General features: G+C 53.5%; 1 protein-coding gene across 1 annotated transcript in view; it reads right to left on the bottom strand.

Moving 5' to 3' along the window:
- Window positions 1-26,454, bottom strand: part of ADCYAP1R1 (ADCYAP receptor type I) — a 57,287-nt gene extending 30,833 nt beyond the window's left edge. Inside the window, exons 1-12 of the mRNA XM_069084592.1 lie at window positions 26,374-26,454; window positions 23,885-23,987; window positions 15,308-15,409; window positions 12,754-12,795; window positions 11,700-11,762; window positions 10,411-10,523; window positions 9,811-9,908; window positions 6,656-6,788; window positions 6,282-6,435; window positions 6,030-6,090; window positions 5,092-5,161; window positions 1,705-1,796 (exon numbers count right to left, since the gene is read on the bottom strand). Coding sequence (XP_068940693.1) covers window positions 1,705-1,796; window positions 5,092-5,161; window positions 6,030-6,090; window positions 6,282-6,435; window positions 6,656-6,788; window positions 9,811-9,908; window positions 10,411-10,523; window positions 11,700-11,762; window positions 12,754-12,795; window positions 15,308-15,409; window positions 23,885-23,987; window positions 26,374-26,412 — 1,070 coding nt within the window. The 5' untranslated portion in view covers window positions 26,413-26,454. The remainder of the gene's footprint in view (window positions 1-1,704; window positions 1,797-5,091; window positions 5,162-6,029; window positions 6,091-6,281; window positions 6,436-6,655; window positions 6,789-9,810; window positions 9,909-10,410; window positions 10,524-11,699; window positions 11,763-12,753; window positions 12,796-15,307; window positions 15,410-23,884; window positions 23,988-26,373) is intronic.
- Between the last annotated feature and the right edge of the window lie 732 nt (window positions 26,455-27,186).

Genomic DNA, 27,186 nt, shown 5'->3' with positions numbered 1-27,186 from the left:
TGTAAAATGAGTAGGCTCTGCTCGGTGGCTTCTGGGGTCCCTTCCAGCTCTGGATCTGTGATCCAGAGTGTTCTGAGGATAACTCAATCACCGCTATTGCCATCCAAGGAGGACGTGGTGCTTTATCTCATTGGCAATAGGGAGCTATTGATGGTTCTTAAGAAGGTGTCTCAGGAAGATCACTGGCAGCTGTGCGGAAAATGATGTGGAGAGAAGAGATGAAACTGCCCACAAGACCCTGTGCTAAGCTCTCCTGGGGGGGAGACTGGAGAACAATTAGGCCAGCTCAGCTGTCTAGGGGAGATGCAGGAGGCATCTGGACAAAGACAGAGGTCTCATCATGACCGGAAACAATGGCAAGGGTGGGAGAGGGCTTGGGGAGGCAGGAGGGGCAAGCCCTGCTGGCTGGTTAGGTGGAGGGGAAGTGAGGGGGGAGGAGCCAGAGGGGAGGCCAGGGATGGACCTGGGAGAGTCTGCTGGGGCCCCGAGGGGCAGAAGGACACACAAGCAAGGAAGCGGAGAGGCAGTCTCCAGACTCAGGAGTTCTGACATCTGAGACAGTGCTGGATAGGGGCACAGGTCAGAGGAAGGGGGAGTTTGGTGGGATGACGAGGGAGAGAGAGAGAGTGTGTGTGTGTGACTGTGTGTGTGGGTGTACATGTGTGTGAGTGTATGACTGAGAGTGTGTGCATGCATGCATGTGTGTCTACAGGTGAGCTTTTGAGATGCCAGCTTCAAGATGCCAACAGGATGCCCAGGTGGTGCTTGGTGATGCTGGTGTGGTGCTTTGGGGGACTGGCTGGAGCCATGAGAAAGGCCCCACACCTTGGGGCATGGTGGTCTTTGCTGGAAGGGCGTGATAAGCTGGAAAGCATCCAGAGGAAAATGGCCAAGAGGGGAGAGGCCTATAGAGTGCAGGACCCTCTGAGATCCATGGAAAGACTGTGAGATGTTAGTCTCAGAGCAGAGATGTGACGGGGACACCGGGGACAGGAACTGGACGGACTCATGAAGGACGGATGGAGCATTTCTGGGCCTTAGAGGCAGAACAGGGAATGGAGGAAGGATGCAGGGATATGTCTCGTGCCTCTTAGCAGCCAGAGCTGCCTAAAGTAGACCAGGATGTTTTGTAAGGTAGTGAGAACCCATCATTGGGGTTCTGCTAGCAGAGGTCAGATGACTGGAGAGGATGCTCATTCAGGTTTGGACAAGATGAGGTCCCTCCAGCCCTGAGATGGGATGGTTCTGGGCATCTTTAATGAACAAGGAGCCAAAGGAAAACAGTCCTTTGTTTGGCCACGAACGGTGAGAAGTGAGTGGGGCAGGCCCATAGGAGAAGCTGTGTCCCTAAGGACTCAGAAGTCTGCGGGCTGTTGGGGAGCCAGGGAAGTCTCTGGGTGATCAGATGGGGCAGGAGCATCCTGTCTCTGACCAGATTTCCACAGGACCAGAGGCTTTGGGGCATCCCTGAGGAGCATGCCTCACCCTGGAGAAGGCCTCAGGTCTTCCTTCAGCTGGAACGGCAGCCAGCGGCGGGACCTCTTCCCTACCCCGAGCCCTTGGAATAAAGTGTCTCCTTCCCCAGAGGGTCTGCAGGCACCAGGGGGCCTGCCCATGCCACCCTCTCCACGTGCCCCTTTTCCTATGTGTATACTCTAGAGAGGCCTGGGGGGGGGCTGGGCCTGGAACAGGCCTGGTACTCACAGGTAAATGCTCGACTCGTTGCCCCCAATGTCGGGGGACTGGAGCTTCTGGACCAGGATAACGATGATGCCAATGAAGAGGACAAAGTTTATCTGAGGAGGCAGAGAGAGACAATGGGCCGCTCTGGGCCTGCTCCGCCTCCTTCACTGTGTGAGGGCGTGGGCCGCGGCCCCACCTGGGGGCATCCCCAAGGCCCTGCCTGCCTTCACTGTGTGAGGGTGTGGGCCGCGGCCCCCCTGGGGGCATCCCCAAGGCTCTGCCCTGGGCCCTGCCTGCCTTCACTGTGTGAGGGTGTAGGCCGCGGCCCCACCTGGGGGCATCCCAAGGCTCTGCCCTGGGCCCTGCCTGCCTTCACTGTGTGAGGGCGTGGGCCACAGCCCCGCCTGGGGGCATCCCCAAGGCCCTGCCTGACTTCACTGTGTGAGGGCGTGGGCTGCAGCCCCGCCTGGGGGCATCCCAAGGCCCTGCCCTGGGCCCTGCCTGACTTCACTGTGTGAGGGTGTAGGCCGTGGCCCCGCCTGGGGGCATCCCCAAGGCTCTGCCCTGAGCCCTGCCTGCCTTCACTGTGTGAGGGTGTAGGCCGCGGCCCCACCTGGGGGCATCCCAAGGCTCTGCCCTGGGCCCTGCCTGCCTTCACTGTGTGAGGGCGTGGGCCGCGGCCCCGCCTGGGGGCATCCCAAGGCTCTGCCCTGGGCCCTGCCTGCCTTCACTGTGTGAGGGCGTGGGCCGCGGCCCCGCCTGGGGGCATCCCAAGGCTCTGCCCTGAGCCCTGCCTGACTTCACTGTGTGAGGGCGTGGGCCGCGGCCCCACCTGGGGGCATCCCAAGGCTCTGCCCTGGACCCTGCCTCCTTCACTGTGTGAGGGCGTGGGCCGCGGCCCCGCCTGGGGGCATCCCCAAGGCCCTGCCTGACTTCACTGTGTGAGGGTGTAGGCCGCAGCCCCGCCTGGGGGCATCCCAAGGCCCTGCCCTGGGCCCTGCCTGACTTCACTGTGTGAGGGTGTGGGCTGCGGCCCCACCTGGGGGCATCCCCAAGGCCCTGCCCTGGGCCCTGCCTGCCTTCACACATTTCTCTTCTTTCTCAGCCAGCCGCTTTGTGCAGACAACTCCCGACCACCACAGGCAGCCCTCTCCTCTTTCCTGGGCTTGGGTCCTACGTCGCCAAGCTGAGCTGAGCAGTTCAGACCGGCTCAGAACAGCGTATTGGCTCTCCCTCCAAATCCCTGTTATTTCCCAGGGCACCACCACCCACCTGGTCACCCTAGTCCCTCCCCTGTGGCCATCTCCACTCGGGGCTGAGCTGTCCTGATGCCAGGCTTCCTGACTTCCTCTGCCACCTGGCCAACCATCTACTGTGGGTGCACTTACCCTCTCTCTCTTTTTGCTCTGGGTTTGAAGTCAGATTAATGCCCCTGTATTAACACCACTGAAGGGGCATGTCAGTGGAGTCCCCTATGACTGCTCTCATCAGCCTTGTGATTTATCAAAGAACCCCAATGCTTTTCTTTGCCCGCCTTTCCTCTAAATGTGTTATTGAAGTGTAAGCTTCTGGAGGGCAGGCTTGATTCTTTAGTTCTAGGCACATAGTAGATGCTTTGTAAGTGATCTTTATTCATTCGTTCACTTCCAATCCCCAAATAGCAACTTGTCATTTCTACTGAAATGCTCAGATCAATTCTGGATCATTTTTCATTGATTCTCTCTATGATTCATCTATCTCGTCCTGTAACCGCAAAGTCACAGTTTTCTGTCCCTGAACCAAGTTCAGATCTCCACCAGCCTGTGACGGGCTAAGTTCAGAAAGCCAGCCCTCTGCTTGCCTCCATCAGGGGGCCCAGGGTCACCAGGAGGCTGGCCCAGTATCTTTGCACCACTGAGCTGTCCGTCAAGGAGCCGGGCCCCTGTCTCTGGTCACCATGCGTTAGTCACAGGAGGGAAGGAGGGGCTTGTGGGCAGCCCCTCACTCCCAATTTCCAACCTCTCATGTTGTCCCCCAGCCTCGGCCCTGTGCCCAACCATACCTTGTTACCTGCCCACAACACCCCATTCTTTGTTCTGTACCCCTCCCTCAGGGTCCTGGTTTTGCTGAAGAAGCTGAGCTCCTTTGTATTCATAAACTAGTGCTTTACTAATAAACTGATCATGCCTGGAGCTCTGTGCCTCAGTTTACCTGACGGCTGTCACACTACCTTTATAACTTCTCTCCTATAGAGAAGCCCCTTTCTCTTCCTTCATTCAGCACCTCTGACCCGGACAATTGTGGCCACTGCTAGGGGTCTGCCTGCCTCAGAGGTCTCCTCACTCCAGCCCCATCCAATCCATTCAGCTTCTAAAGGGATCTATCTCCCCAGAGAGCAGGTCTGTTCTATAAACTCCAGTGGTTCCCCTCCAGACAAATACAAACTCTCCCGCTGGCCCCCACACCTCCCCAGACCTTCACACAGTCTAGAGTCCTACCATTGCTCACAAACAATGCCCCATCTCCTGCCTCCACGTCTTTGCTCAGGCTGAGCCCATGCCAGGAGTGCACTCTCTCCTCTCCTCTGCCCCTTTGAATTCTGAGTTCCCCTTCCAAGCTCAGCTTGAAGAAGCCCTTCCTGACCCGCCTTCAACCCTTTTGCGTCCTGTCTGGGTGTGGGCCGTCTCCGCTGTCTGCAGGCAGGGCTCCTGTGTCCACAGGATCATGTGTCCTGTGTCCACAGCTTGGTCAGCCTCACAGACAGCCCGCTCTTTTGTGGGTGTACACCCCTTTTGTCTTCCCGTTCAGATGGGAAGCTGCCTGAGGGCAGCCCCCCGCTCTCTTTTTCCTCAAACTCAGCCCCCCATGCCCAGTCTCCAGGCTTTGGTCTGTTGGGTGGGTGCCCCCTTCTCATCTCTGCCCTTCAGAATCCCTGCCTCCCTTCCTACAAAAGGTCCTCCCCGATCCGTCCACCGGGGGGCGCCAAAGGGCACCAAACGCTGATGTTAGAGAGACCCAAGTTCAAATCCAGACTCAGACACTTGATAGCCGTGTCACCCTGCGGCAAGTCACTTCATGTCTGCTTGCCTCAGTCTCCTAACTGTAAAATGGGACTAAGGGCAGCACCTGACTCTTAGAGTTGCCCAAGGACCAAAGGAGAGGGCGCTGTGAGACTCACTCTTGCTACTGACTGATCTGTGCCCCACATACAGCAGGGGCTTCACCAGCGCCCCGTGGAGCGGATCCAATGACTCCCCCAATGCCCAGCCAGGCCCGGGGGACAGCTAGGGGAGTGCAGAGGGCAGAGCACCGTCCCTGGCACTGTCCAAAATGTCTGTGTGGGTGCCCCTCCCCGTATCCACCCTGTGGGCCCTGCCCAGACCCCTGGCACTGCCTCACCCCAGCCCACTCTCCAAGAAGACCACTCACCATGATAGAACCCACCACTGGGCCTTTGATGACCCACCACAGTGCCGTGTTGTCATTCATGTCCCAGCATCTAGAGAGAGACAGACAGACAGACAGAGACAGACACAGAGACAGACAGAGAGAGGGACAGAGACAGAGACATAGAGATAGACAGACAGAGAAATAGGGACAGAGACAGAGAGAGACAGAGACAGAGAGAGGGACAGAGAGAGAGAGAGAGAGAGAGACAGAGAGAGAGAGAGAGAGAGAGAGAGAGAGAGACAGAGACAGAGAGACAGAGACAGAGAGACAGAGACAGAGACACAGAGAGAGACAGAGAGAGAGACAGAGAGACAGAGACGGAGAGACAGTCAGAGACTAAGACCAGCCCCGTAGTTCAGGTGGGAAGGGAGGGAGGAAGGGCTGTCCCTCTCTGGGAGGCTCTATCTCCCTCCCTTCTGCCCCGCCCCCCAGGGGCCGAGCTTCGGAAATGGGGCTCAGGGCGGGAGGGGACGAACACGTCTCCGAGCCGGGAGCGGTCCTGGGTCTAGGTTCGCTGGGTGTCCTTGTGGCCTCCCTCTCTCTGTCTTTCTCTCCCAGGTCCAGGGCACACACAAGCCCCAGCTAAGGACCTCCAGCCCTCCAGGACGTCTCCCTGGGGCTCTTGGCTGCCTCCAGACCACGGGGGCAGTGGGTGCCCTGCGAGCTGGCGGGAGGCAGGGCCAGGTGGGAGGGAGCCCTGGCCGGCCCGGCCAGGGCTGCAGAGGCTGAGTTGTTTCTGAGGGATGCTCTCTTGGCCAGACCTGCCTTCCTGGCACTGAGGGCTGGGACAGGTGGCCCTCTGGCCTGACTGGCCCCCCCCGGTGGATCCAGCTGTGGCAGGGAGCTCGGGAGGGGGGCTGGTCAGTGTCCGGGCGGGAGGGGTCAGTCTGCGGCTGGAAGGCTACAGGCACACCTACCCGCTGTCATCAAAGTGAATCCTTAGGACGGCCCAGACCGTCACGCATATGGTTGGTGTGCCTGTGGGAGCAGAGCCAGGGAGAGAGAAGGGCTTGTGAGCTCCAGGAACCCTCCAGGAGCCTGCGACCCTCCCAGCACCCTCTCCCTTGCCCCTTCTTGTCCTCTTCCCCCCCCACCCCCCCCCACTCCCCTTTCTCTCTCCCTTCTTTATCCCCCCTCCCTCTCCCTCCCCACCCCATCCCCCTACCTACCCCAGCCAATGATGCTGTACCAGTAGAAGTATCTGCGCTCTGGGAAGAAGGTCTCGACCAGAAGGGTGAAGAGGTAGAGCCCCTCGATGAAAAGCCAGAAGTAGTTGGACATGACACAGTAGTGGAAGAAAACCATCACAGCTTTGCACTCCACCTGTGGGTGGATGGGGACGCTGAGGCCCCGCCCCTTGGGCCCTCCCTCCTCCCTCCCTCTGCCCCAGGTGCATCCCCCTTCTCTCTTGAGGGGAGCGAGCCCGCCTCCCCCAGCCTCCCTCCGCCCGGGGCGCTGCCTGCTGGCCCCTGCCGGCCCCCAGCGGGGTCCCGGCGGGCTGGCCGCTCCCTCCTCCCTCCGCCAGGCCCCGGCCTCCACTCACGGTGGAGATGAAGCAGTGGCTGCTGTCCTGCTCCTCGTACAGTATCCAGTCCTTGATGAAGACCGATATCGCCCGCAGGATGAAGGAGACGAAGAGGTTCATGTGGATGAAATTCCGGGTACAGTGCAGCTTCCTGGAGGTCGGGAGGAAGCAGCAGGGCTGCCCGTCAGGCACATTGTAGGGAGCCCCACATTTGCTCACGCCCCCCTCCCCCTGCCTCATCACCCCCTTGGCTCATTCTCCAGATCCTGCGTCCTCTGGGACATCACTGACCCTTACCCATATCTCTCTGAAGCCTAGGACAGACAAGGGCAGTCATGAACCCACACACCACACAGGGGATCGCGGACCCCAGGCCTCTTCCTGAGACACGGAGACCCCAGAAAGCCCCAGGACCCCGAGCCTCCAAGGACCCTCAGGCCTGCTCTGACTCAGGTGTAGATGAGTCTCCCCCAGACCAGAGATGACCGCTGGAGGCTGACCTTGTCCATGACTGTGACTCCAGGCACACATGGTCTCTGAGGCCTCCCTCTGCAGCCCCTCCCACCCGATGCCAGCCCCCAGGTCAGAGCCTGTGTCCTGCTCCCCTGGCCCACGCTGGCTCTCCTGGTGTGAGGCTTCACCCTTTCTGACATGGTGGTGGACCTCCCCATTTGGACTGGCTCCACTCCCTGCCCAGTTGGGGGTCACCGCTCTTCATTTTCAGCTCCTGTCTTCTGGGCTGTATGCCTCTCGTTCAGTGAAGGAATGCCTCCTTCTCCCCACGGTTCTCCCTTGTGCCAGCCGTGGTGGGAGCTGCTTGTGCCTCTGACTGTGGAGGGGATTTTGGGGGGACACAGTGGTCGGAGGGAGGACCCCAGGAAGAGTCAGCAGATTTCCCACATTGTAGAAGCATCCCAAGGGTTGCAGGCGGCCCCAGGGGGCAGAGTTAGGAGCAGGAGCCGAAGGTGCGCAGGGGCCCAGGAGCTCTCCCCTGCCTGGAGAGCTCAACCAAAGGATGAATGTTCCTGGTCCAGAGGGGGGTGGAGAAGACCCTTGTTTAGGTACAGACTGGATGCAGGGGCCACTCTCCAGGTGTGAGCCGGTGACCAGACCCCAGAGCTGAGTTCAGGAGCTAAGTGGTACTGTGCTGGAGTCAGGAAGTGCCCAATTCAAATCTCTCCTCAGACGTATTCCAGGGGGTGTGACTCTGGGCAAGTGGCTTGGTACCCTGTCAGCCTCAGTCTTCCCGTCTGTAAAGCCAGGGGTCACAAGAGAGTCTTCTTCTGTGAAGCTCCGATACCAAAATACTGACCAGTGAATGCTTGCAGACCCACATCACTGGGAGCTGGTCTTCCCTGGATGGAGCTGCCTCCCCTCCAGCCCATGTCCTGGGGAGGCTTGTCGCTGTTGGGCCACATGTGTTGGCCCCAGGGGGGTCTTGCCCAGAATCAGGATCCTCCACCCAAGTCTGGGGGATTCCCTCTGACCCCAGGTCCCCACCCAGGCTGCTGCTCAGCTGGCACCTCATGGGCTCTGGAGATGCCAAGACTGGGTCTTAATGGGCACAAGCCAGTCCAGTGCTCCAACTTCAGAGACAGCCCCTGCATTCTTCAGTGCTGACCACATCAGGCCCAAAGACCTACGGAAATTTGTTCTTGAATGGCCCCATTTTGTCCTGCCCAGTCTGGATCAGAGCCCTCCTCAATGCCATCCACTGCCTGCATAACCCTGGGCATGGCCTTCTTCCTCCTTGGGTGGGCCTCGGTTTCCTCATCTGGACAATGGGCTGGCCGCTCTGGATCTGTGAGCCTCTTTCATCTGTGCCCAGTGACAAAGGCCACTCACTCACCATGTGGGAGATGCCCATCTTTGCAGCCCCAGAAGCTCTAGGGTCTGCCCTATTGCCTGCAGGGCTCAGTTGCCTCCGTGCTTGGTGGACCCTGATGGCCACAGGCAGAGAGGAGGAGAAGGATGCTTGCTTGCTCCCTTGGTCACTGCCTCATCTCTTTCTGCAGCCCCACAATAGGCTCCCTGGCTTCACCCCAACCTTTCCAGGGTAACTGGATGAAGGCTGAGGCCAGTGGGAGGGGACCAGAGGAAGGGGCCACTCCAGAAGTGACAGGCAGCTGGGTTTGGGGACTGATGTCCCATACCCAGTCCAGTCTGCCTCTGTCTGCTGGCCTCAATTCCTTGTCCTTGGCAGCCCCAGGTAGGCAAGAGCTGACTGCTCCCCTGGGAAAATATGCAGAAACAGAAGCCCTTTCCCAGGTATCCTCCAGCCACAGGAGGGGCCCAGGGATTTACACATGAGACCAGGCCTTGGCCCTTCAAGGACAATTGGTGCAGCATGAGGGGGGTGCTCCTTGGGGCCAGAGGCTGCAGCACAATAGGGCACCGGCCAGTCTAGACACACCCATAGCTTTTGGCTTACTCATTTGCTCTTCTGTGGACTCCTGGGATGTCACCACACCCTTGTGTGGGTAGGTGCCTTCTCCCCCATTCTCCCTTCCCTGGGAGGTCTGTGCCCCCTGGGGCCCTAAGAGGGGTCTCCCTAGGTCTGGAGGCAGAGGGGCTTGGGGCCTCAGGGTTGGAGGCTTGGGACTGTGCTATGAGATCAGTCTAGAGCAAAGTCTGCAGTGAGAACATGGGCCTGGCTGCTTCCCTGTGAGAATGCTGGGCCAGCTCCTTTGAAGAAGCTCTGGGGAGTCTCCCTGCACCTTGAGGGGAAAGGAAGAGGGCATTCCCCCCAGGCCCGGGGCGGAGTGGCTGGCCAAGGCAGGGAAGGCCATCGACAGAGGACGCTGGTGCAGACCAGCTGGGGGGTGGGGTGAGGGCCCGCAGCTGGGGCAGCTGGAACCTCGGGAGCCCTGGGTGACCCGGCACTGGAGGCAGCTGGGGCGGGGCATCAAGCGCTGCCCTTGAAGCTGGATGTCCTGGGTGTGAATGCTGCCTCCAACACTTACTAACCAAGACAGTCCCGGGCACATTTGGTAATAAATAGTGTGGGGATCTGACTTGTGCTGTGATGCTCCACCTCTCTCAGCCCTGATCTCCTCATCTGTAAAATGGGGCTGCTAACAGCACTTCCCTCCCACGGCCGAGGCAAGGACCAAGCAGGAGCAGACATGAAGCAAGACGAGGTGCCCAGAGGCGGAGAAAGGGGCGGCACTCACCGGAACCGGCACAAGATGACCATGGCCGTGGTGAGGGAGACCAGGGAGGTGCTGTAGCCCACGGTGTAGAGCGCCTTCACCGACAGGTAGTAGTAGTCCTGGACACACACGTGACACACAGAGGCTCAGCCAGGGCGCCCCGCCCCCACCTGGTCCGTCTGCACCCTGGGCTTCCCCTGCTCAGCGTCTTCACTGGTTAGCAGGGGGGGCATGACACACGTTCGGCCCTGGGGTCCCCTTCACCCTCCTCCCCAGAGAGGTGGGGTGTGAGTACCCCAGAGGGAGAGGGCTTCAGACCAGTTCTTTGTCAATGGCCATTCATTCAGGCATTGCCCATTAGCTCTGAAGATCAGAAGGGCATTAGCCACCAAATGAGACCATTCACTGATTGGGCAGGGTGTGTGTGTGTGTGTGTGTGTGTGTGTGTGTGTGTGTGTGTGTGTGTGTGTGTGTGTGTGTGTTTGTGAGAGACAGAGACAGAGACAGAGAGATTCAGAGACAGAGACAGAGGGAGGAAGGGAGGGAGAGAAAACTGGCTTGTCCGTCATAGTTGGTGGCCAGAAAGGTACGGACCACTGGGACCTGGGGATCTCCACCCACCTGGTTCCCGCCCCCTTCAAAATAATCATCATCGAATCCGCAGGCATCAAAATAATGTGGGAAGGGCTCGGACCAGCCGTCCTCAGTGCAGTTCCTGCTCACGACCCCGGTGTCTGAAGGTAAAAGACATTAACAAAAATGAAAGAGGTTGGAGTGCTCGGGAATGGCGTGGCAGGGACGCTGGGGCACAATGGGCTCGCCCAGCTTTGCCCCTGCCTGCTGTGTGACTGCGGGCCCTTAGGGTCACCACCTGGCTCTTGGCCTCAGTTGGCTCCTTTTTGAAATGAAGAGCTTGGCCCAGGCAATGTGACATTTCTACCATTTCCAGAATGCTGCCCCTCACATTGTTGGGGTTACCTGAGCAGAAGCCCTTGAAGTCCAAAAAGCCTCAAAACAATCCTGGGGAGCTGTAATTGTGCCCATTTACAGATGGGGAAGTTGAGGCTGAGAGGGTGGAATAATTTGCCTAGGGCCATACAGATAGTGTCTGAAGCAGGATTCGAACTCAGATCAGAGCTTCAGCCACTGTGCCCCCACCTTGCCCTGGAATCCCCAGGATTTGAACTTCTGGACGGATTGTACTGAGTTGGCAGTCATGAGTTTCTCCATCTCTAAAACGAGGGTGTTAGACTTCCATTGGATGGTGTTCAAAGTCTGTGAACCTGGGAATGGGAAACTTTGTGGAGTCTCCTGACAGTCCCACCCATTCAAGGGTGGGCTGGAGCCTTCACGAGGTAGTGGAGGGCTTCAGGCAAAGGCTAGAGGTCATTTCTAGTACTCAGAGAAGGGTCAGACTAGATGCCTCGAACCCCTTCCAACACCGAGATTCTGGGCATACTGGGACTGCAAACCCCCAGTCCTGGGAGCTTAATGCTTTGGACTTGAACAATGCATACGATGGGCTGGCTCTTGGGATCTCAGGAGAGGCTTCCTTTCCTAGGGATGCTCAGCAGGGTGCTGGCTTCTCTTTTGGCCAGGGACACTCAGGCTTCAGCCACAGGGGATGTGGAGGCAAGAGAGGGGAGATGGAAGACTTGGGGGGGGCTGCTGAGGCCCAGCTGCCTCCTTCCCCCCAAGCTTCCCCTTCCCAGTGAGGTCCCTTCCCCCAATCCCAGAGCCCCACTCCAAGAGGGCGTCCCAGTCAGTCTCTGAGTCCCTTCATCTCTGTAGGCCAGTCTCGATTTAAGAAACCTGCTGGAGGCGTTATAAGCCTGATCCTGCAACCGTGCTGGGCTGGACCCTTGACCAGACCAAGGGGTTCCCCCAGAATGGCCCCCCTAGACACTCACTCTGGAGCTCCTTCAGGCCCCTAGGCACCTGTCTACAGGTCAGTGAGCACTTGACCCAGAAGTCTGTGAAAGCAGCCAGAAGATGGGAGGTGGAAGCAAGGGTGTGGAGGGAGGAGGTTGGGCAGCTGCTGAGGATGCAAAGGCCTGCCCTCAGGGAGCTCACAGTCACTCCCAGGAATGGGTCTCTGGGGCCCTTCCAGCAATTCTAACCCAAGATGCCTGTGGGGCTAGCTATGTTTGTTAAACTGAATGACATCATCACAAAAAGCCAATGTTAGGGAGGTTAGGAGGGCAGATGGTCAGAGGAGTTTCGTGAGGAAGATAGCACCTCATCTGAGCCTCCAAGGGAGATTGGCATCCAGAAAGGGGGGTGAAGAGGAGCCAGCATGTGCCGGGGGACAGGAGGTGGGGTGTTAAACTTGGGGAACAGCACAAAGGAAGCTTTGGCTGAACATAGACTGTGCGAAGGGGAGTGTTTATTTGAGCCTAGAAAAATAGGTTAGAGCCTTAATTGCCAGGCTGGGGCATTGGCATTTCATGCTCAGGCAAAAGGGAGCCAGCCCGAAAAGGATTTTGGGCAGGGGGGGTGGCTCCCAGACCAGTGGCCTAGGAAGGTCATGTCAGCAGCTTATATGTGTGCACGCGTCTTCCCTGACCAACAGCAAACTACTCGAGGGCAGGGACTGGTTCATTTCCTTTTTTCGTGCCCAATGCTAAGCACAGTGCCAGGCACATGGGAGCTGCTTCAGAAATGCTTGTTGGTTGACTGACTGATGGAAGGGGAGGGATTAAGCCAATTAGAAGGTCATCGAAACGTTCAGGTGAGAGGTGATGGGGGGAGCTGAGTAACAGATCAGTTACCCCTATTCCTCATGTGGAACCACCTTGGCAGAAGTCAATGGCGGAGGGAAGATGTGGGCCTCAGGATGCAGGGACTGCAGAGATCCTGGTCCTACTGTGGCCTGGGGACCTTCAGTAGGAAATCAGCCTGAATGTAACTGAGTGACCCCCAGGCTCTCCAGGCCTGGAGGAGGCTGGGAACCCACCTACTTACCTGAAGAATCCACAGCCTCACTGTCTTCTAACTCAAATCCTCCTGCAGAACATGGACGAGACACGCGGTTAACCAACCACCACCTCCCGGCCCCGGGCCCTCCTTCATTTCCCGAGGTACACATTCTGCTCTCTGTAGCTATCTTGGGCTTCTGTTCACCCTTTGGGCGGGGAGTTGCCTGCTCTGTGGACTGGGCAGAACTTCTTCCGACAATGGTCCTGGGAGGTGCTGGGCTCCCCCTCCCCAGAGATCATCCAAGAGAGGCCGCCTGGCCACTAGCTGGGAGGCTGGTGGGGATTCCCAGAAGGTACAGATTGGCCTATAGGCTCCGAGCCCTCCTCAGGGTCTGAGAGCTAGTGATCACATCTTGTCCAGTGCCAGTCCCAGCCTGGAAGCTGGGAGTGGGCCCACGTGGATGCATGAGTGAGGGGGTGCACAAAGATGATGTGGGGTCACGGTCAGCCACCTGAGATCCCCATGGGTTGGTTCTGCCCGGTGGCCATGGACAGTTGGGAACTGGCTGCAGGGGCTGGTCTAGGGGAAGGATGAGGGTTATTCCTTTCACCTGGACCGTCCCCACCGGCTTGGCTTTTCCAAATGCTCTCCTTTGGCAGAGTGGATAGAGGGCTGAGCTTGGAGTATGGAAACACCTGGGTTTAATCTTGGTAATTATATCTGAGAAGCCATTTCTGAGCCTGTTTCCCCATCCCTCAAATGGGAATAATCCCATCTCCTGGACCTATCTTAGAGCTGTGATAAGAATTAAATGAGATAATGGATTCAAAGTGTTTGTAAACCTGAAAGTGTTCACAAGTGCCAGCTGCTGGGCTTGCCATTCAAGGCCCAGCTCAAGCCCTCCCACCTCCTCCAGGAAGCCTTCCCAACCACTCCTTGCCTCTGGGAGGCCTCTGACCCTCTCTTCTCCCTTCCATACTGGTGACTGTCTGAGCCACAACAGGCCCTTCTCGTTATCTGCCATCTGCTGGTCCTCCTGGAACATGGAGGTGTGTCTTCTAAGACCTGGAAGGCTGCCTTGTCCCCTCGCTGTTCTGTTTGTGACTCTTTTTTCCCAGCTAGACTGACCACCACAGTTGACTGCGGCCTCTCCCAGGCATTTTGTAAAGTAGGAATGATAACAATTGTGTTGGGAGCTAACAGCCCTGGGAGTGCCTAAGACACGGCTTCTCCCTGGGCAGAAAAATGATCAGCATAAAACCTCTCAAATTTCCAGCCAGGATCATTTAAATCAGCCAGAAGTCTCAATGTTCTCAAAGAGGGCAACTGCATTTCTTTCAAATATGTGCCATGACTCATACTAAGTAACTGTTGCCAAGTAGCTGTGCTGTGGGGACCTGCTTGAGCAAAACAATAGGAATCTCATGCAATTAGAACATTAGTGGTTTATGTGCCAACAGGTGCAGAGAAAGTTTGTAGGAGCCTTTTGCTCTATCAGAAGGCTTGTTGCAATCTTTCCCACACTATTTATTATCAGATTCCTTCTTGGGTCATGCACAGAACTGAATAGATGTATCCAATACCTGTTTGTCACATTAATTAAAAGACCGCAAGAAAAAAGCTTTACTAAAGCTATTAATCTTTTGAATCAGTTTATCTACTGATTCCCTGGGGTTTTCTAAGTGGTCCTTGAGTAGGGATAATGTGGTCTTATCACTCATGTCCACCCCTTCCATTTCTTTCTCTTGCCTGATTGATAGTGTTAGCATTTCTAGAACCATGCTGAGTCCTAGGGGGAGAATCAAAGAACAGCATTAGCCAGTCCCCCTTCGGATGACCTGGAATGATGGTGGATCCCAAATGAGGGGAGTCCGAATGGATGAGATGCTTCTGGATTTGTATCTCTGAAAACAGGTCTAGGGTTGCTTAAGGTGGAAATCAGGACTCCAGGGTTCAGGATTCATACAGGCCCACGTGGGTAGTGTCCCATGCCCAGGGAGCCTCTCACTGCTGGGGAAGGCGATATCCCCAGCTCACGAGGGGACAGCATCAGACTGGACAGTCAGGGCATCCTGGGTCTGGGGGAGGTCTCCAGAGGTCCTCACTGAAGATTCCTTCCTGATCTCTGACATCTTAGGTCACCTGGGAGCTTTCCCTGTTCTCCCAGCCCTCACAGACCCTGCTCAACTCTCTCTCTGTTCCCTCAGTATTACTGCATCCTGAATGTCCTCAGAGGCCGGGGGACCTGGAGGGCAGAGACCTACTTAACACAAGGCAGACAGGACTTTGTCCCATGCCTGATGTCTGATGCAGGAAGGGGCGGCTTCCTGCCTGACAGTTACACTGTCCTTACTCCTGGTGCCCAAAAGGATGAGGGCTGGACTGCTCATTGTCTCAGGGAGGTGGTACCCCTAGTCAGACTGTCTGTCCACTGTGCTGCCTCCACCCTAAATGTTTTTGTCCCACCCACCCACACACTCCAGCCCTGTAGGAGGGGGAGCCTGGGCAGGACGAGCCCTGGGTACTCTTTGGTACTCTTGATATTCCCCGTCCTCAGCAGTAACAGAGATAGGCCAAGACAAGGGTAAAATGTATGTACCTTCGTTGACAATCTGGAAGAGTTCAGGACAGCCAACCTCCACAACCTGTCCCACGATGGCCGGTCTCCAGCATGTGAGGTTGTCCCACATCCCAGGGCAACCTGTACAGAGAGGGGGGAATGGGAGGAGAGAGGGGGCCCAATGATGTGAGCAGGAGGGGCCATTGACATCCTTGCCCGCCCCCCGGCACCCTGGAGACCAGCAGCGCTCTGGAAGGGGGCACCTGCCCTCAGGGCGCCTCCACCTGAGTGAAGAGCCACTCAGACCCCTGGTGCAGAGCCAAGCAGAGCAGGCGGACCTGCCAACATCATGGCAGGTGTTGCTCTCAGGTCCCGGGGGGTGGGGGTGGTCACTGACCCTCTGCCTGGGAGGCACTCCATCCTTGCCAACGCTGAAGCCCAGACGTCACTTGCACTGTGGGCCAGACCTCAGCTAGAACTTCCTCAGGGCTTCAAGGAGCACAAGCCCATTCTCTGTGTTCGCTCCCCAAGGACCCTGGAGGCTGGTCTGTATTCATGGGTGTTACTGCCCTCCTTTGTGGATGAGGCAGCCAAGGTCCAGAGTGGAAGCTACCTGTTCAGACTCACATGATGACCTGGGTCAGGCGGGCAGTGAACAAGCATGTCTTTGAACCAGGGTCCTGTGCCAGGTGCTGCGGGTGGGTAGAGCCAAATGCTGAGGCCACAGCAGACAGCAGAGCCAGGGCCTGCCCACCGGGAGCTCCCACTCTAACTGAGGGCGACAGCACAGAGAGAAGGGCTCGGCTGAGGGCTGTGCATCCTAAGAGAGGCTGAATCTTGGCGTGTTCCCTGCCTGTGGCCAAGGACACAGTTTCTCCCTGCTGCTGAGCTCTCCATGATCCTCACTGAGCTTGTTCTGAGAATGTAGGCTGCTTGAGAGTATGTGCTGCCTTGTCTTTGTATCTCTGGCACACAGTAGGGGCTTAATAAATGTTTGTGGGATGGTGGGGGGCCCTCGCCATCCAGGGTGGGTGTGGAGCTGCAGGATTGAGGCTGTTCTGGGACCACTCAGGTCCCACAGGGCAGATGCAGACAGAGCATGACTTTGTGCTGACTGTAGGGGAAACGTGCCCACAGGGACTGTTGTTTTAATTGAGCTAAAGAGTGATCAATTATTTAAACAGATGATACTGTAAGGAGTTACAGGTTCCTCAAGGAAAATGATGGATGAGCAAGGGAGCTCAGCCTTGGGAGCCATCCTAGCCCCCAGAGCTCATCTTGGGGATCAGAGACCACGTGCCTGGCCGGAGGTCCAGCCCAGCTTCCCTCTCTCCCTCCCCTGTGGCAGCTGCAGCCCTGCTGCTGCTTAGAACACAGTAACAGGCTAATGAGCTTTTGGACATCTGGTACCCTGCGGAAGCCGACCTGCAGGCTAACAAGGCCCTAATGTGGTCTGAGCCAGCAGGGACAGCACGGAGGCCGCCCCAGGCCACTGGAGACAGGCGGCCTCTATTGTAACATGATTCTGAGAGGGGCCCCATGGGCTTCCCCAGCCCACAGCCGGAGGCGTCCGAGGCCCCCAGGGACCCCTAGACATTCCGTGTCTCGTGTCTGACTTGATGGGAGGATATGGGGGACCTCATGGCTTCCGAATAATGGGGCCCAAAGGGCCCTGAAGAGCTTCTGCCCTTGGCCCCATCAGGATCACCATTTTTGACGGTGATTTGGGTAAACACAGACGACATCTTTTTAAAAAGGGGTCGTTCCCAATCAGCCCCTCTGTGTACAGGCCAATGAGTCAGATCAAAGTTCGGAAGCAACATCAAGTTATCAGAAAAGACAAGGATGGAGACCTCTACCCCTCCTCCAGCAGGCCACTGATGCCACAGAACAAGATCCAGAGAAAGGAAAACCCTCAGTCCAGGCTATCACCATTTCTTTCTCCCAGTTCATCTAAAACAGATTGACCCCCACCCTCAGGAGCTCCAAAGAGATGAGAACAGCTTCAACAAGCAGAGTTGCCCTGACGCCAAGAGGAAAGATGTGGCAGTTAAGAGCAACACTGGTGCATCATCAGAATTCATTTGTAAAATTTCGAGGAGGATGGTGGACTATTATAGACCATGTCCCCCAATAGAATAGCAAAGCCTGGGGGAGATCAGTGGTGTCCAACTCAACTAGAGGAGGGACCTCTAAACTGTACAGGAGGGTCCTCCCAGGCCACACATTGGCTTAGAAAACCATGTATTAACATCATCTATGTTCTATGGTATTTTTATTTATTTTGTTACATATTTTCCAATTACATTTGAATCTACTGCACTTGGGATGTTACAGATGTCTGCAGAAAACCTGACTTAAGAATCAGTTAAATAAAATCATTCTAAGAACATTTAGAGACAAGAAAGAGGAAAAGTGGTTGATGAAATGTAACTGATTTGCCAGCATCTGTTCTCATCACTGAGGACTGTGGAATCGAACACCTTTGTCAGTGATAAGTGAAATGAGAAAATGGAGAGGGGAGAGAAGAAGATAAAGTCAGGAAAAGCCTCTGGACTGGCCCGAGTCCACGTGGAAGAGATCTCTACCGGAGGCCCCTATAAGCAGAGAAGATGCCAAAAGACTGGAAAAAATAATGGTTTACATTGAGAAAAGAAGATACCTAACAAGGACGACAGAAAACAGGGACAGTCTTGGAGAGATCATTGTGAAGAACGTGTTACTGAGCACTGGCACCACCCTGGCATTTGTGCAAAGAAAGGAGCTAAGATGCCGAAATTCTCTGGCCTAGAAATTCCACTGCCATGATTATCCCTCAAAGAGGTCAATGCCAACATCCCCTAGAACCCCCCAAAACAACAACCCCCACACCCACCAAAATATTTATAGCAACACTATTTGTGGGAGTAGAAATTGGAAACAAAATAAATGCCCATCATTTGGAGAATGGCTAAAACAAATTGTAATTGGAGATCAGTTCACTGGGAGAAATGGTGACTATGAGGAATGGAAAGAAACTTGGGCAGACATCTGAACTGGTGCAGAGTAAGCTGAGGTAGCCAGAAGACGCAGCAGATCATCGCAACAACAGGAAAGCAAAGATCGACAAAGGGACCCAGACTGAATGTTGCCCAAACACCCTGACCCGACTTCTTGGCAGAAAGGCAGGACCTTTTCTAGCCAAGTGACCTTGGGCAAGTCACTTAACCCCAATTGCCCTGCCCTCCCCCTCCAAAAAAATAAAAAGAGAGAGAAGTGCAGGAGCTTGGCAGAAACTAGCGCACACCATGCACCAAGATGTCGCTGTGTATCCTTTGTATTCAAAGAGGACCAATGACATCACAGGGGACGTGTCAGCTCGTGCATAAATTGGATTTAGGAGAGGCAGAGCTGCACAGAGTGACCAGGATCACTCTGTCTTCCTGAGCCATTGAATTCAGCGGCAAGACAAAAGTCAGGGGACTGACAATGGCCTGCGATGCCGTGGATGACTGTGGCATCTGACCAAGCTCTAATCGCTCCAGAGCACCTGCTTCAGCAGCCTTCATGGCCATTGGAACAACTGTTCTTATCTACTCATTTCTCCAGGGGAAGGCTTCACATGCGCAGTGTAGACGCTCCTCTAACTCAGGTGTCTACCCTTAACATACCAAGATCAGTTCAAAATGGGTACGTGATTTAGACATAAAGGGTGAAGCCATCAGCAAATCAGGGGAGCACAGAATAGTTTGCCTCTGAGATCTATGGGTGAGGGAAGAATTTTATGACTAACCAAGAGAGAGAGAGCACTACAGGATATAAAATGGATAATTTTGATTACATTAAAGTAAAAAATTTTTGCACAAATAAACCAACATGGCCAAGATTATTCCCCAGAACTGGGGAAATTTTTTTTTTTTACAGCAAGTCTCTCTGATTAAGGTCTCATTTATCAAATATATAGAGAACTAAGTCAAATTTATAAGAACACTAGTCATTCCTCAACTGATAAATGGTCAAAGGACATGAATAGGCAGTTTTCAGATGAAGAAATCAAAGCTTTCCACAGTCATATAAAAAAATGCTCTAAATCACTATTGATTAGGGAAAGGCAAATTAAAATAACTCTGAGATACCACCAGGACAAAGACTAGTAAAGTTTTGCCAAGCTAACTTACTGGTCATAGCAAACACACTTTTTCAACAATCCCCAAAATGACTCTACACATGGACATCACCAGATGGTCAATACAGATGTCAGATGGGTTACAGACTTTGTAGCCAAAGGTGGAGAAGCTCTATATGGTCAGTTAAAACAAGACCCAGAGCTGACTGTGGCTGAGACCATGAGCTTCTTATTGCAAAATTCAGACTTAAACTGAAGAAAGTAGGGAAAACTATCAGAGAATCCAGGTAAGACCTAAATAACATCCCTTATGAATGTGAAGGGATTAGATCTGGTCGATGGAGAGCCCAAAGAACATGGACAGAGGTTTGTGATTTTGTACAGGAGGCAGCAACCAAAAACATTCCAAAGAAAAAGAAGAGCAAGGAAGCAAATGGAGGCCTGACGAGGCTTTAAAATAGCTGAGGAGAGAAGGAAAGCAAAAGGGAAAGGAGAAAGGGAAAGATGTACCCAACCAAAGGCAGAATTCCACTGAATAGGAAGGAGAGATAAGAAGGTTTTCTTAAATGAAAAATACAAAGAAATAGAAGAAAACAAGAGAATGGGAAGGACAAGAGATCTCTTTAAGAACACTAGAGACATCAAGGGGAACGTTTCATGCAAAAATGGGCATGATAAAAGGCAAAAATGTAGAGACTGAAGGGAAGTAGAAGAGATTAAGAAGAGGTGACAAGAATGTACAGAAGAATTACATGAGAAGGATTTTAACGTCATAGATAATCACAGTGGTGTGGTTAATGATCTACAGGCAGACATCCAGGAGAATGAAGTCAAGTGGGCCTTAAAAAGCATTACTTACAAGAAGGCTAGGGAAAGTGATAGAATTCCACTTGAGTTATTTAAATGCTGAAAGATGATGCTGTTTATATACATCATTCAATATGCAGCAAATTTGGAAAACTAAACAGTGGCCACTGGATTGGTAAAGATAAGTTTATGTCCCAGTCCTAAAGAAGGGCAATGCCAAGGAAAGTTCAAACTACCCAACAATTGTGTTCATTTCACATGCCAGCAAAGTCATGCTTCAGATTCTGCAAGCCAGACTTTATCAATATGTGAACTGAGAATGACCAGAAGAGAAGACTGGTTTTTGAAGAGACAGAGGAACTAGAGACCAAATTGCCAGCATTCACCAGGTTATGGAGAAAGTAAGGGAGTTCCAGGGAAAGCATCTATTTCTGCTTCATTGTCTACACTAGATGGAGTTTTTGGTTGTGTGGATCGCAACAAAGTGTGGCAAGTCCTAAGAGACAGGAGGAGCAGATCATCTTGCTTGTCTCCTGAGAAGCCTGTATATGGCCAAGAAGCAACAGGTAGAACTGAACAAGAAACAACTGATTGGGAAAGGAGTGAGACAAGGTTGTTATTTTATTTATTTAGCTGATATTCAGGGTACGTCATATGGATGAATCAAAGGCCAGAATTAAGGGTGCTGGGAGCAATATCAACAATCTCAGATCTGCAGATGATTCCACTCTGATGGCAGAAAGTGAAGAGGAATTGAGAAGACTCTTGATGAGAAGAGAATAAAAGCTGGCTTGAAGCTTAGCATTAAAATAACTAAGATCTTGTAACTGGTGCCATCACTTCCTGGCAAATAGCGGCAGAATGGAAGCAGTGTTAGATTTTGGGCTCAAAGATCACTGCAAAGTGACTGCTGTGGTTTTTGCGGTAGTGATGTATGGCTGTGAGAGTTGGACTATAAGGGAAGTTGAGCACTGAAGAGTTGGAGAAGACTTTGGAAAGTCCCTTGGACAGCAAGGTCAAATCAGCCAATACTTGAAGAAATTAATTCTTTGGAAGGACAAATACTAAAGCTGAAGCTTAATACTTTGATCACATAATGAAAAGATGGGACTCATTAAAAAAGACCCTGATGTTGGGAAAGATTGAAGGTAAAAGGACAAAAAGATGGCAGGGGATGAGACAGATAGTGTCAAGGAACAATAAATATGAGCTTGGACAGACTCTGGGAGATAGTGGAGGATAGAAGAGCCTGGTGTGCTGTGGTCCATGGGGTCACAAAGAGTCAGACAAGACTGAATGATGGAACAACGAAAGTTGTTCATGCTTATCAGAAATGACAAATGTTGGAGGGGATGTGGGAAAACTGGGACATTAATGAACTCTTGGTGGAGTTGTGAACTGATCCAATCATTCTGCAGAACAATCTGGGGCTATGCCCAAAAGGCTAAAAAAGTGCATGTACCCTTTGACCTAGAAATGCCACTACTAGGTCTGCAGCACAAGGAGGTCAAAGAAAATTTATAGCAACTCTTTTTGTGGTGGCAAAGAATTGGAAACTAAGGAGATGCCCATCATTTTGGGAATGGCTGAAGAAGTTGTGGTATATAATTGTCATATGTTGTGCTATAAGAAACAACAAACAGGGCTCTCAGAAAAACCTGGGAAGATTTATGTGAGCTGATGCAAAGTGCAGTGAGCAGAACCAGGAGAACATTATACGCAGTAATAGCAACATTGTGCTATGGTCAGTGAGACTGACTTAGCTATTCTCAGCAATAAGACAATTCTGAAGGACTTTAAGATGAAAAATGCTATCCAGCTCCAGAGAAAGAAGTGATGGAGTCTCAATGTAGATTGAAGCAGACTTTTTAAAACTTCCTTTATTTCTCCTGTTTGTTTGTTTTTGTGTACATGGGGTTTTTTTGTAACATGGCTAATATGTTTTGTGTTACTACACATGTATAACCTATATCAAATTGCTTGCATTCTCAATGATGGGTCAGTGGAAGGTGGGAGGGGAAGAAAGAATTTGGAACTCAAAAATTAAAAAAAAATGTTAAAATTTTTTTACATGTAACAGGAAAAAACAAAATATAAAAATTTAATAATTTTTTGAAAACTAAAAAAAAAAGAACTGAGTGACCATGTACATGAAATACTGCACATTTTATCAGAGGGTTTAAAAAAATGTTATCTTCATGGAACTTTTCCCCTTTCTTTTCTTTCTTTGTAAAAATTCGTTGTTATAAAGGATTGCTCTCTGGGAGTGGGGAGAAGTACACTGGGAAATATAAAGGCTGTAAAAACAGGAGCAATCAATAAAATTTGATTTTTAACAGAAGGTGCTCAAGAGAACACTCCTAACTACCTTCTCATCTGTAGAAAATCTTTATGGAAGAACTACAAGTGTAGAGAGGGTATTCCAGTTGATACGTGAGAACAAGCGTCTCGCATTCTTTTAAATAACAGAGCACGTTTTCAGAGTCAGCAAGTAATATCTCTCACAAATATGTGGATTGTATTTCTGGATACACAACAGAGATGACTATTCAACAATTCTGTGAATATGACTGTCAAGCAGGGAGCCTTATGTTCTCCTGATGTGTTAACTTCTGCTCTGGAATATGGCTTGTCTGGAGCCCACATGGACAAGGCATGCCTGTGGATGGGGCATCATGGCCCAACGAGCCACACAGGGCAGTCAATGGATGAAGAATGCTTCTTGCCCAGAGCTTGGCCCTCAAGATAAGCTGGGACAAATGGTGGACAGCGCCACCTTGTGGACAGCAAAGAGTCCTACAGGCTTAGGGGTGGGTCAGTCTGGGATTCAGAGTTGTAGATGATGGGATTGATCTCAGCCTGGGGGGGAGGGAGTCTTTGGTAAAGGCTGCAGCTCTCCATCCTAGGTCCGGGGCTATTCAGCCTCACCCCCACATCCCCCCTATGGCTCAGATATTGAAGACGCAGATGATGAAAGGATGGGTGGGGTAACTGAGGAGATGGAGGTCAGTTTTGGCAGGCACAAGCATCTCACCCGAGGGGAATAATTGGCCGAAATCAAGGAGGCTCCTCCCTCCTCAGCAGCTCAGAGAGGCAGAGAGGCTGAGGCCGGGCAGATGTGGGACGCAGGGCTCAGGCTGCTGAGACCTCTGACACCCTGGAGGAGGGTGGGGTGGGCTATGAGGAAGCCGGAGGTGGAGGTGAGGCATGGGGGACAGCCACCCCAAAGCCATGCAGTGGAGCTGTGAGGAACATCCCAGAGGCCAGAGAGGACAGAGGGGATGAGGGTGTCTAAAGACTGGAGAGGAAGAGGGGCCAGGGGAGGGAGGGCTTTGAATCCAGGAGGGGAGAAGGAGCCCCTGGAGGTTAATAGGGATGGGACTCACATAGTCAGACCCGAAGCTGGGTAATGAGAGAAAACATGCGGAATGTAAAAATTCGGCTCAAAAAATGAGGAGCTAGGAGGTAGAGTGGGTGGAGCGCTGGTCTGGGAATCAGGAAGAGCTTGCCTCAGGTGTGTGGCACCTGACTGTGTGACTCTGGGTTCTGTTAACCTCAGTTTCCCCATCTGTGCAATGGGGATACTAATAGCTCCTGCTGCCCCAGTTTGTGAAGGGCTTTAAAACCTAGAAATGCCCCACAATGCATCTATTCTGATGATTCCTGTCGACATTACTCTAAAGGCTGGGATTTCTGCTCCTCACCTGGGGAGGACTCATTCAGCCCCATCATCTCGTTGGCCCGCTCAATCTTCTCCAGGCACATGGCTTCCTCCTTCTTCAGAATGCAGTCGGGGATGGCCGCCGCCTGTGAAACAGAGGGAGAGGGCAGATGACGGAGGCCATCCATCACTCAGTCAGTCTGAAAACCCTTGTGGGAGTGGGGTGGAAGCAGAGACCTGGGCTGAGATGAGCCGAGGTCCCTGAGCTGCAGGGGAGGCAGAGCCACATGGGAAGCAGGCTAGCTGAATGGCCAAGATGCTGCCTCCATTCCCGTCATCTTTTCAGAGCCGGGGCTCAGCAGCCAGGGGCACATAGACCTCCCTATTGCCCTGACCTTGATGCAGCTACTGCCCCCAGTTCAATACCCCTGGCCCACCCCAATCCTCCCCCTAGTCACAAGGAGCCAAGCTGGGGACCTGGCACACCCTCACTCCCTGTTTCCATGTGCTGCTGGCCTCGGTGCTTGGGAACAGGAATTGCCCTAGAATCATGGTCCAAGTCAGTGGGGGGCTGCCAGGTCAGCCTCAGGGAGGGGGCATTGGGGTGCTGCTAGCAAGAGGTGGCCTCAGCCCAGGGACTGTAGAGGTCAGCCTCCAAGGCCAAATTCAGGCGCTTCCTCCTACAGGAAGTCTTCCCAGACTGCTGAGTGTGAGTGAGCCCTATGGCACTCCTGAGGGCACTGTGCAGTCAGCCTTGGGACCCAAGAATGCCCATGTGCACATGCCCCTGCTGCCCCACCTCAGGTTCCATTTTATCTGGTGGCTGAAAGATGGCATGAAGGCGCTTTTTTGGGAAATCTGCCTTTAGAAGCCACAGAGGCAGCAAATCTGCTTCTATTCTCATCTTTGGCACCAACTCACCGTGTGGCCTGGGACAGGTCATTTAGTCTGCTCAGACTTTAGTTTGCCCACCAGTAAAATGGTGCCACAAGATCTGGTGTGGGAGGGGACAGATCTGAGAGGCACCATGCATGGGTCCAAGCTCTAGGGCTAGAAGGGCCTCTGCAGCCATCCAGAACGATCATGCCCAAGGTCACGGAGGTGGTAAAGGACTGGCCTCAGATGGGAGCCCAGACATCCCCCTCTCCCTTCCCCTCCTCGGTGTCTAGCTACATCCAGCACAGGGTGGGAAAATCTCTGGATTAGCTCCCTCATCCACATGGGCTCTCTCATTGCTCAGTCTCCCTACAAGGTAGCCACCTACCCAACGGGGGAAACTCCACCCCCAAAGGGGAAGGGGCTCTCAAAGAAGCCCACCCAACAGGGTTCCCCGGGGCCCAGGGCACTGTTTACTTTTCCCTCCAGCCTCCATGTGGTCCCCAGGCAGTGGGCGGCTGGTAGGGTGGCTTGGGGCATGGTGGGCCGGGCCAAATCCCTGGGGAAGAGGTGGGCTAGGCCGTGGTTCTGGGCACTACTCCCATGGCCTGATCTGCCTTCCTAATGAGGCCTATTCAGGATCTCTCAGAGGCCAATCACCTCACGAGGCTGGGGACTTTCCCAGGGACCAAGAGACGCCAGGCCCTGGGGAGTTCCCATGGTGGCTGGGAAGCCACACTATCCCCAACTCTCAGCCTTCTTCCTGGTGGAGTTCCGTAGTGGAGGAGGGGAACACAGGGAGATGGTGAGGAGAGGGAGGGATTAGGAGGAGGGGAAGATGGGGAGTGGGGGAAATGGGGAGAAAAAAGAGAAATGAGGAGGAGGGAAGAGGTTGGGAGGAGGGGAACAGGCAAGTAGGGAGAGAGGAGAAGAATGAGGGATCTGTGAGGGGAGGGGTCCTCTGGGGGAAGGTGGGGGGGGGGGTGAATGTGAGGAACCTCAGGGTAAGGAGGGAGCCTGGGACCTGACCTGCTTCTCCCATCTGCCTCTGAATCTATGCTTCTGGGTGAGGGGTGTGTGTGTGTGTGTGTGTGTGTGTGTGTGTGTGTGTGTGTGTGTGTGTGTGTGTCTGCCAGAGACTTAGACAATCAAAGACAAAGTCTGAGAGGGGCAGAACAAGAATGACTCTTGGCCAGTCCAAAGAGGAAGGCAGAGAAGCCACTAGCAGGGGAGAGGACCAGGGAAGCTGCTCCTTCCAGGAGGAAGGCAGGGTCTCACCTCAGAGTCCAACAGAACTCAGAAACTGAAGCAGGCTTAAGGGCTGAGGGCTGTGGGAGGTTGATGGGCAAGGGAGGCAGTCTCCACATGCCAGAGTAGAGGGTGTTGAGATCAGGAACCAGGGAGTCCCAGCTCCCAGCCAATCTGGCCCATTCCTCAGATCTTAGGCAACAGAGGTCTGCTTATCATTCTGCCATCATTCCCAATCACCCTGACAGGGACTGGCTAAAACTCTCCTGGGACCCTCTCTACTATCATTCCAAGTGGTTCTAGAAATAACAATAGGAATTAGGCAAGAGAAAGGAATGGAAAATTTTCCCCTTGCAGACTGCTTAGAAAACCCCAGAGAAGCAGCAAAGACAGCGACTGAGTGCTTACCATGGGTAGCAGCAGGAGGGTGAAGACGGTGGCCACCATGATGCCTGCCCCTTGTCTGCTTGCAGCAGGATATCCAGGAGGGTGAAATCCCAGACTGGAGGCACTGGCAGATCTGATCTCTGCAGAGAAAGGGAAGGACCATCACTCCTGGGGCAGTGCGAGCATGGGGAGAGTGAAGACATCTCTGCTGTAAGAGCAAGCCTCTGCTTCCTTGCCCAACCTTCAAGACCCACCCACCCCAGCTTCTTTCTCCGGTCACATCTCCCAGTATGCAGCCTCTGGGGAAAGGGGAAGGCAGGGACTGAGGAGGTTCCTAGCCCCCTCCTTTCCCACTGCTCATGCCTTCCTCCCTCCTTCAGACTCTGTTCTCATTCATTCTTCCAGCATAGCTTGGGTGTCTGTGATTGGGCCAGGCACCCAGACTTAAGAGACCCCTTTTGAGAGTGACTGAGAGACAATTTATAAGGCTCATTCTTTTTGTGGCCTTACAGCAACCCTGCTAAGGTGGGTTGGGGGCCCGACCTAATCCAAAAACCATTTCCTAAGCATCTCCTAGTGCCAGGCATGGGTGCTACAGAGGCAGAAGAAGAAACAACCTGTGCTCTCTGGGAGCTTCCATTCTATCTGGGAAGTTCCCGGTACTGGTAACAGCTTGCAGTTCTACACACATATTGAATCTTATAATTCACAAAACCCTTTCTTCACATCAATTCCATGATGAATGATGCATGACAATAATAAATAACATGTATTATGTAAGTAAAGTGGTCTAGTAGATAGAGTCCTGGCCTTGGAATCAGGAAGAACTGAATT

The sequence above is a fragment of the Petaurus breviceps genome, unplaced genomic scaffold, assembly GCF_028583685.1.
Source record: "Petaurus breviceps papuanus isolate PSGF00001 unplaced genomic scaffold, PetGlider_PUasm1.0 174, whole genome shotgun sequence".
NCBI classification, from domain to species: domain Eukaryota; kingdom Metazoa; phylum Chordata; class Mammalia; order Diprotodontia; family Petauridae; genus Petaurus; species Petaurus breviceps.
This window is presented reverse-complemented; position numbering and strand designations above follow the sequence as displayed.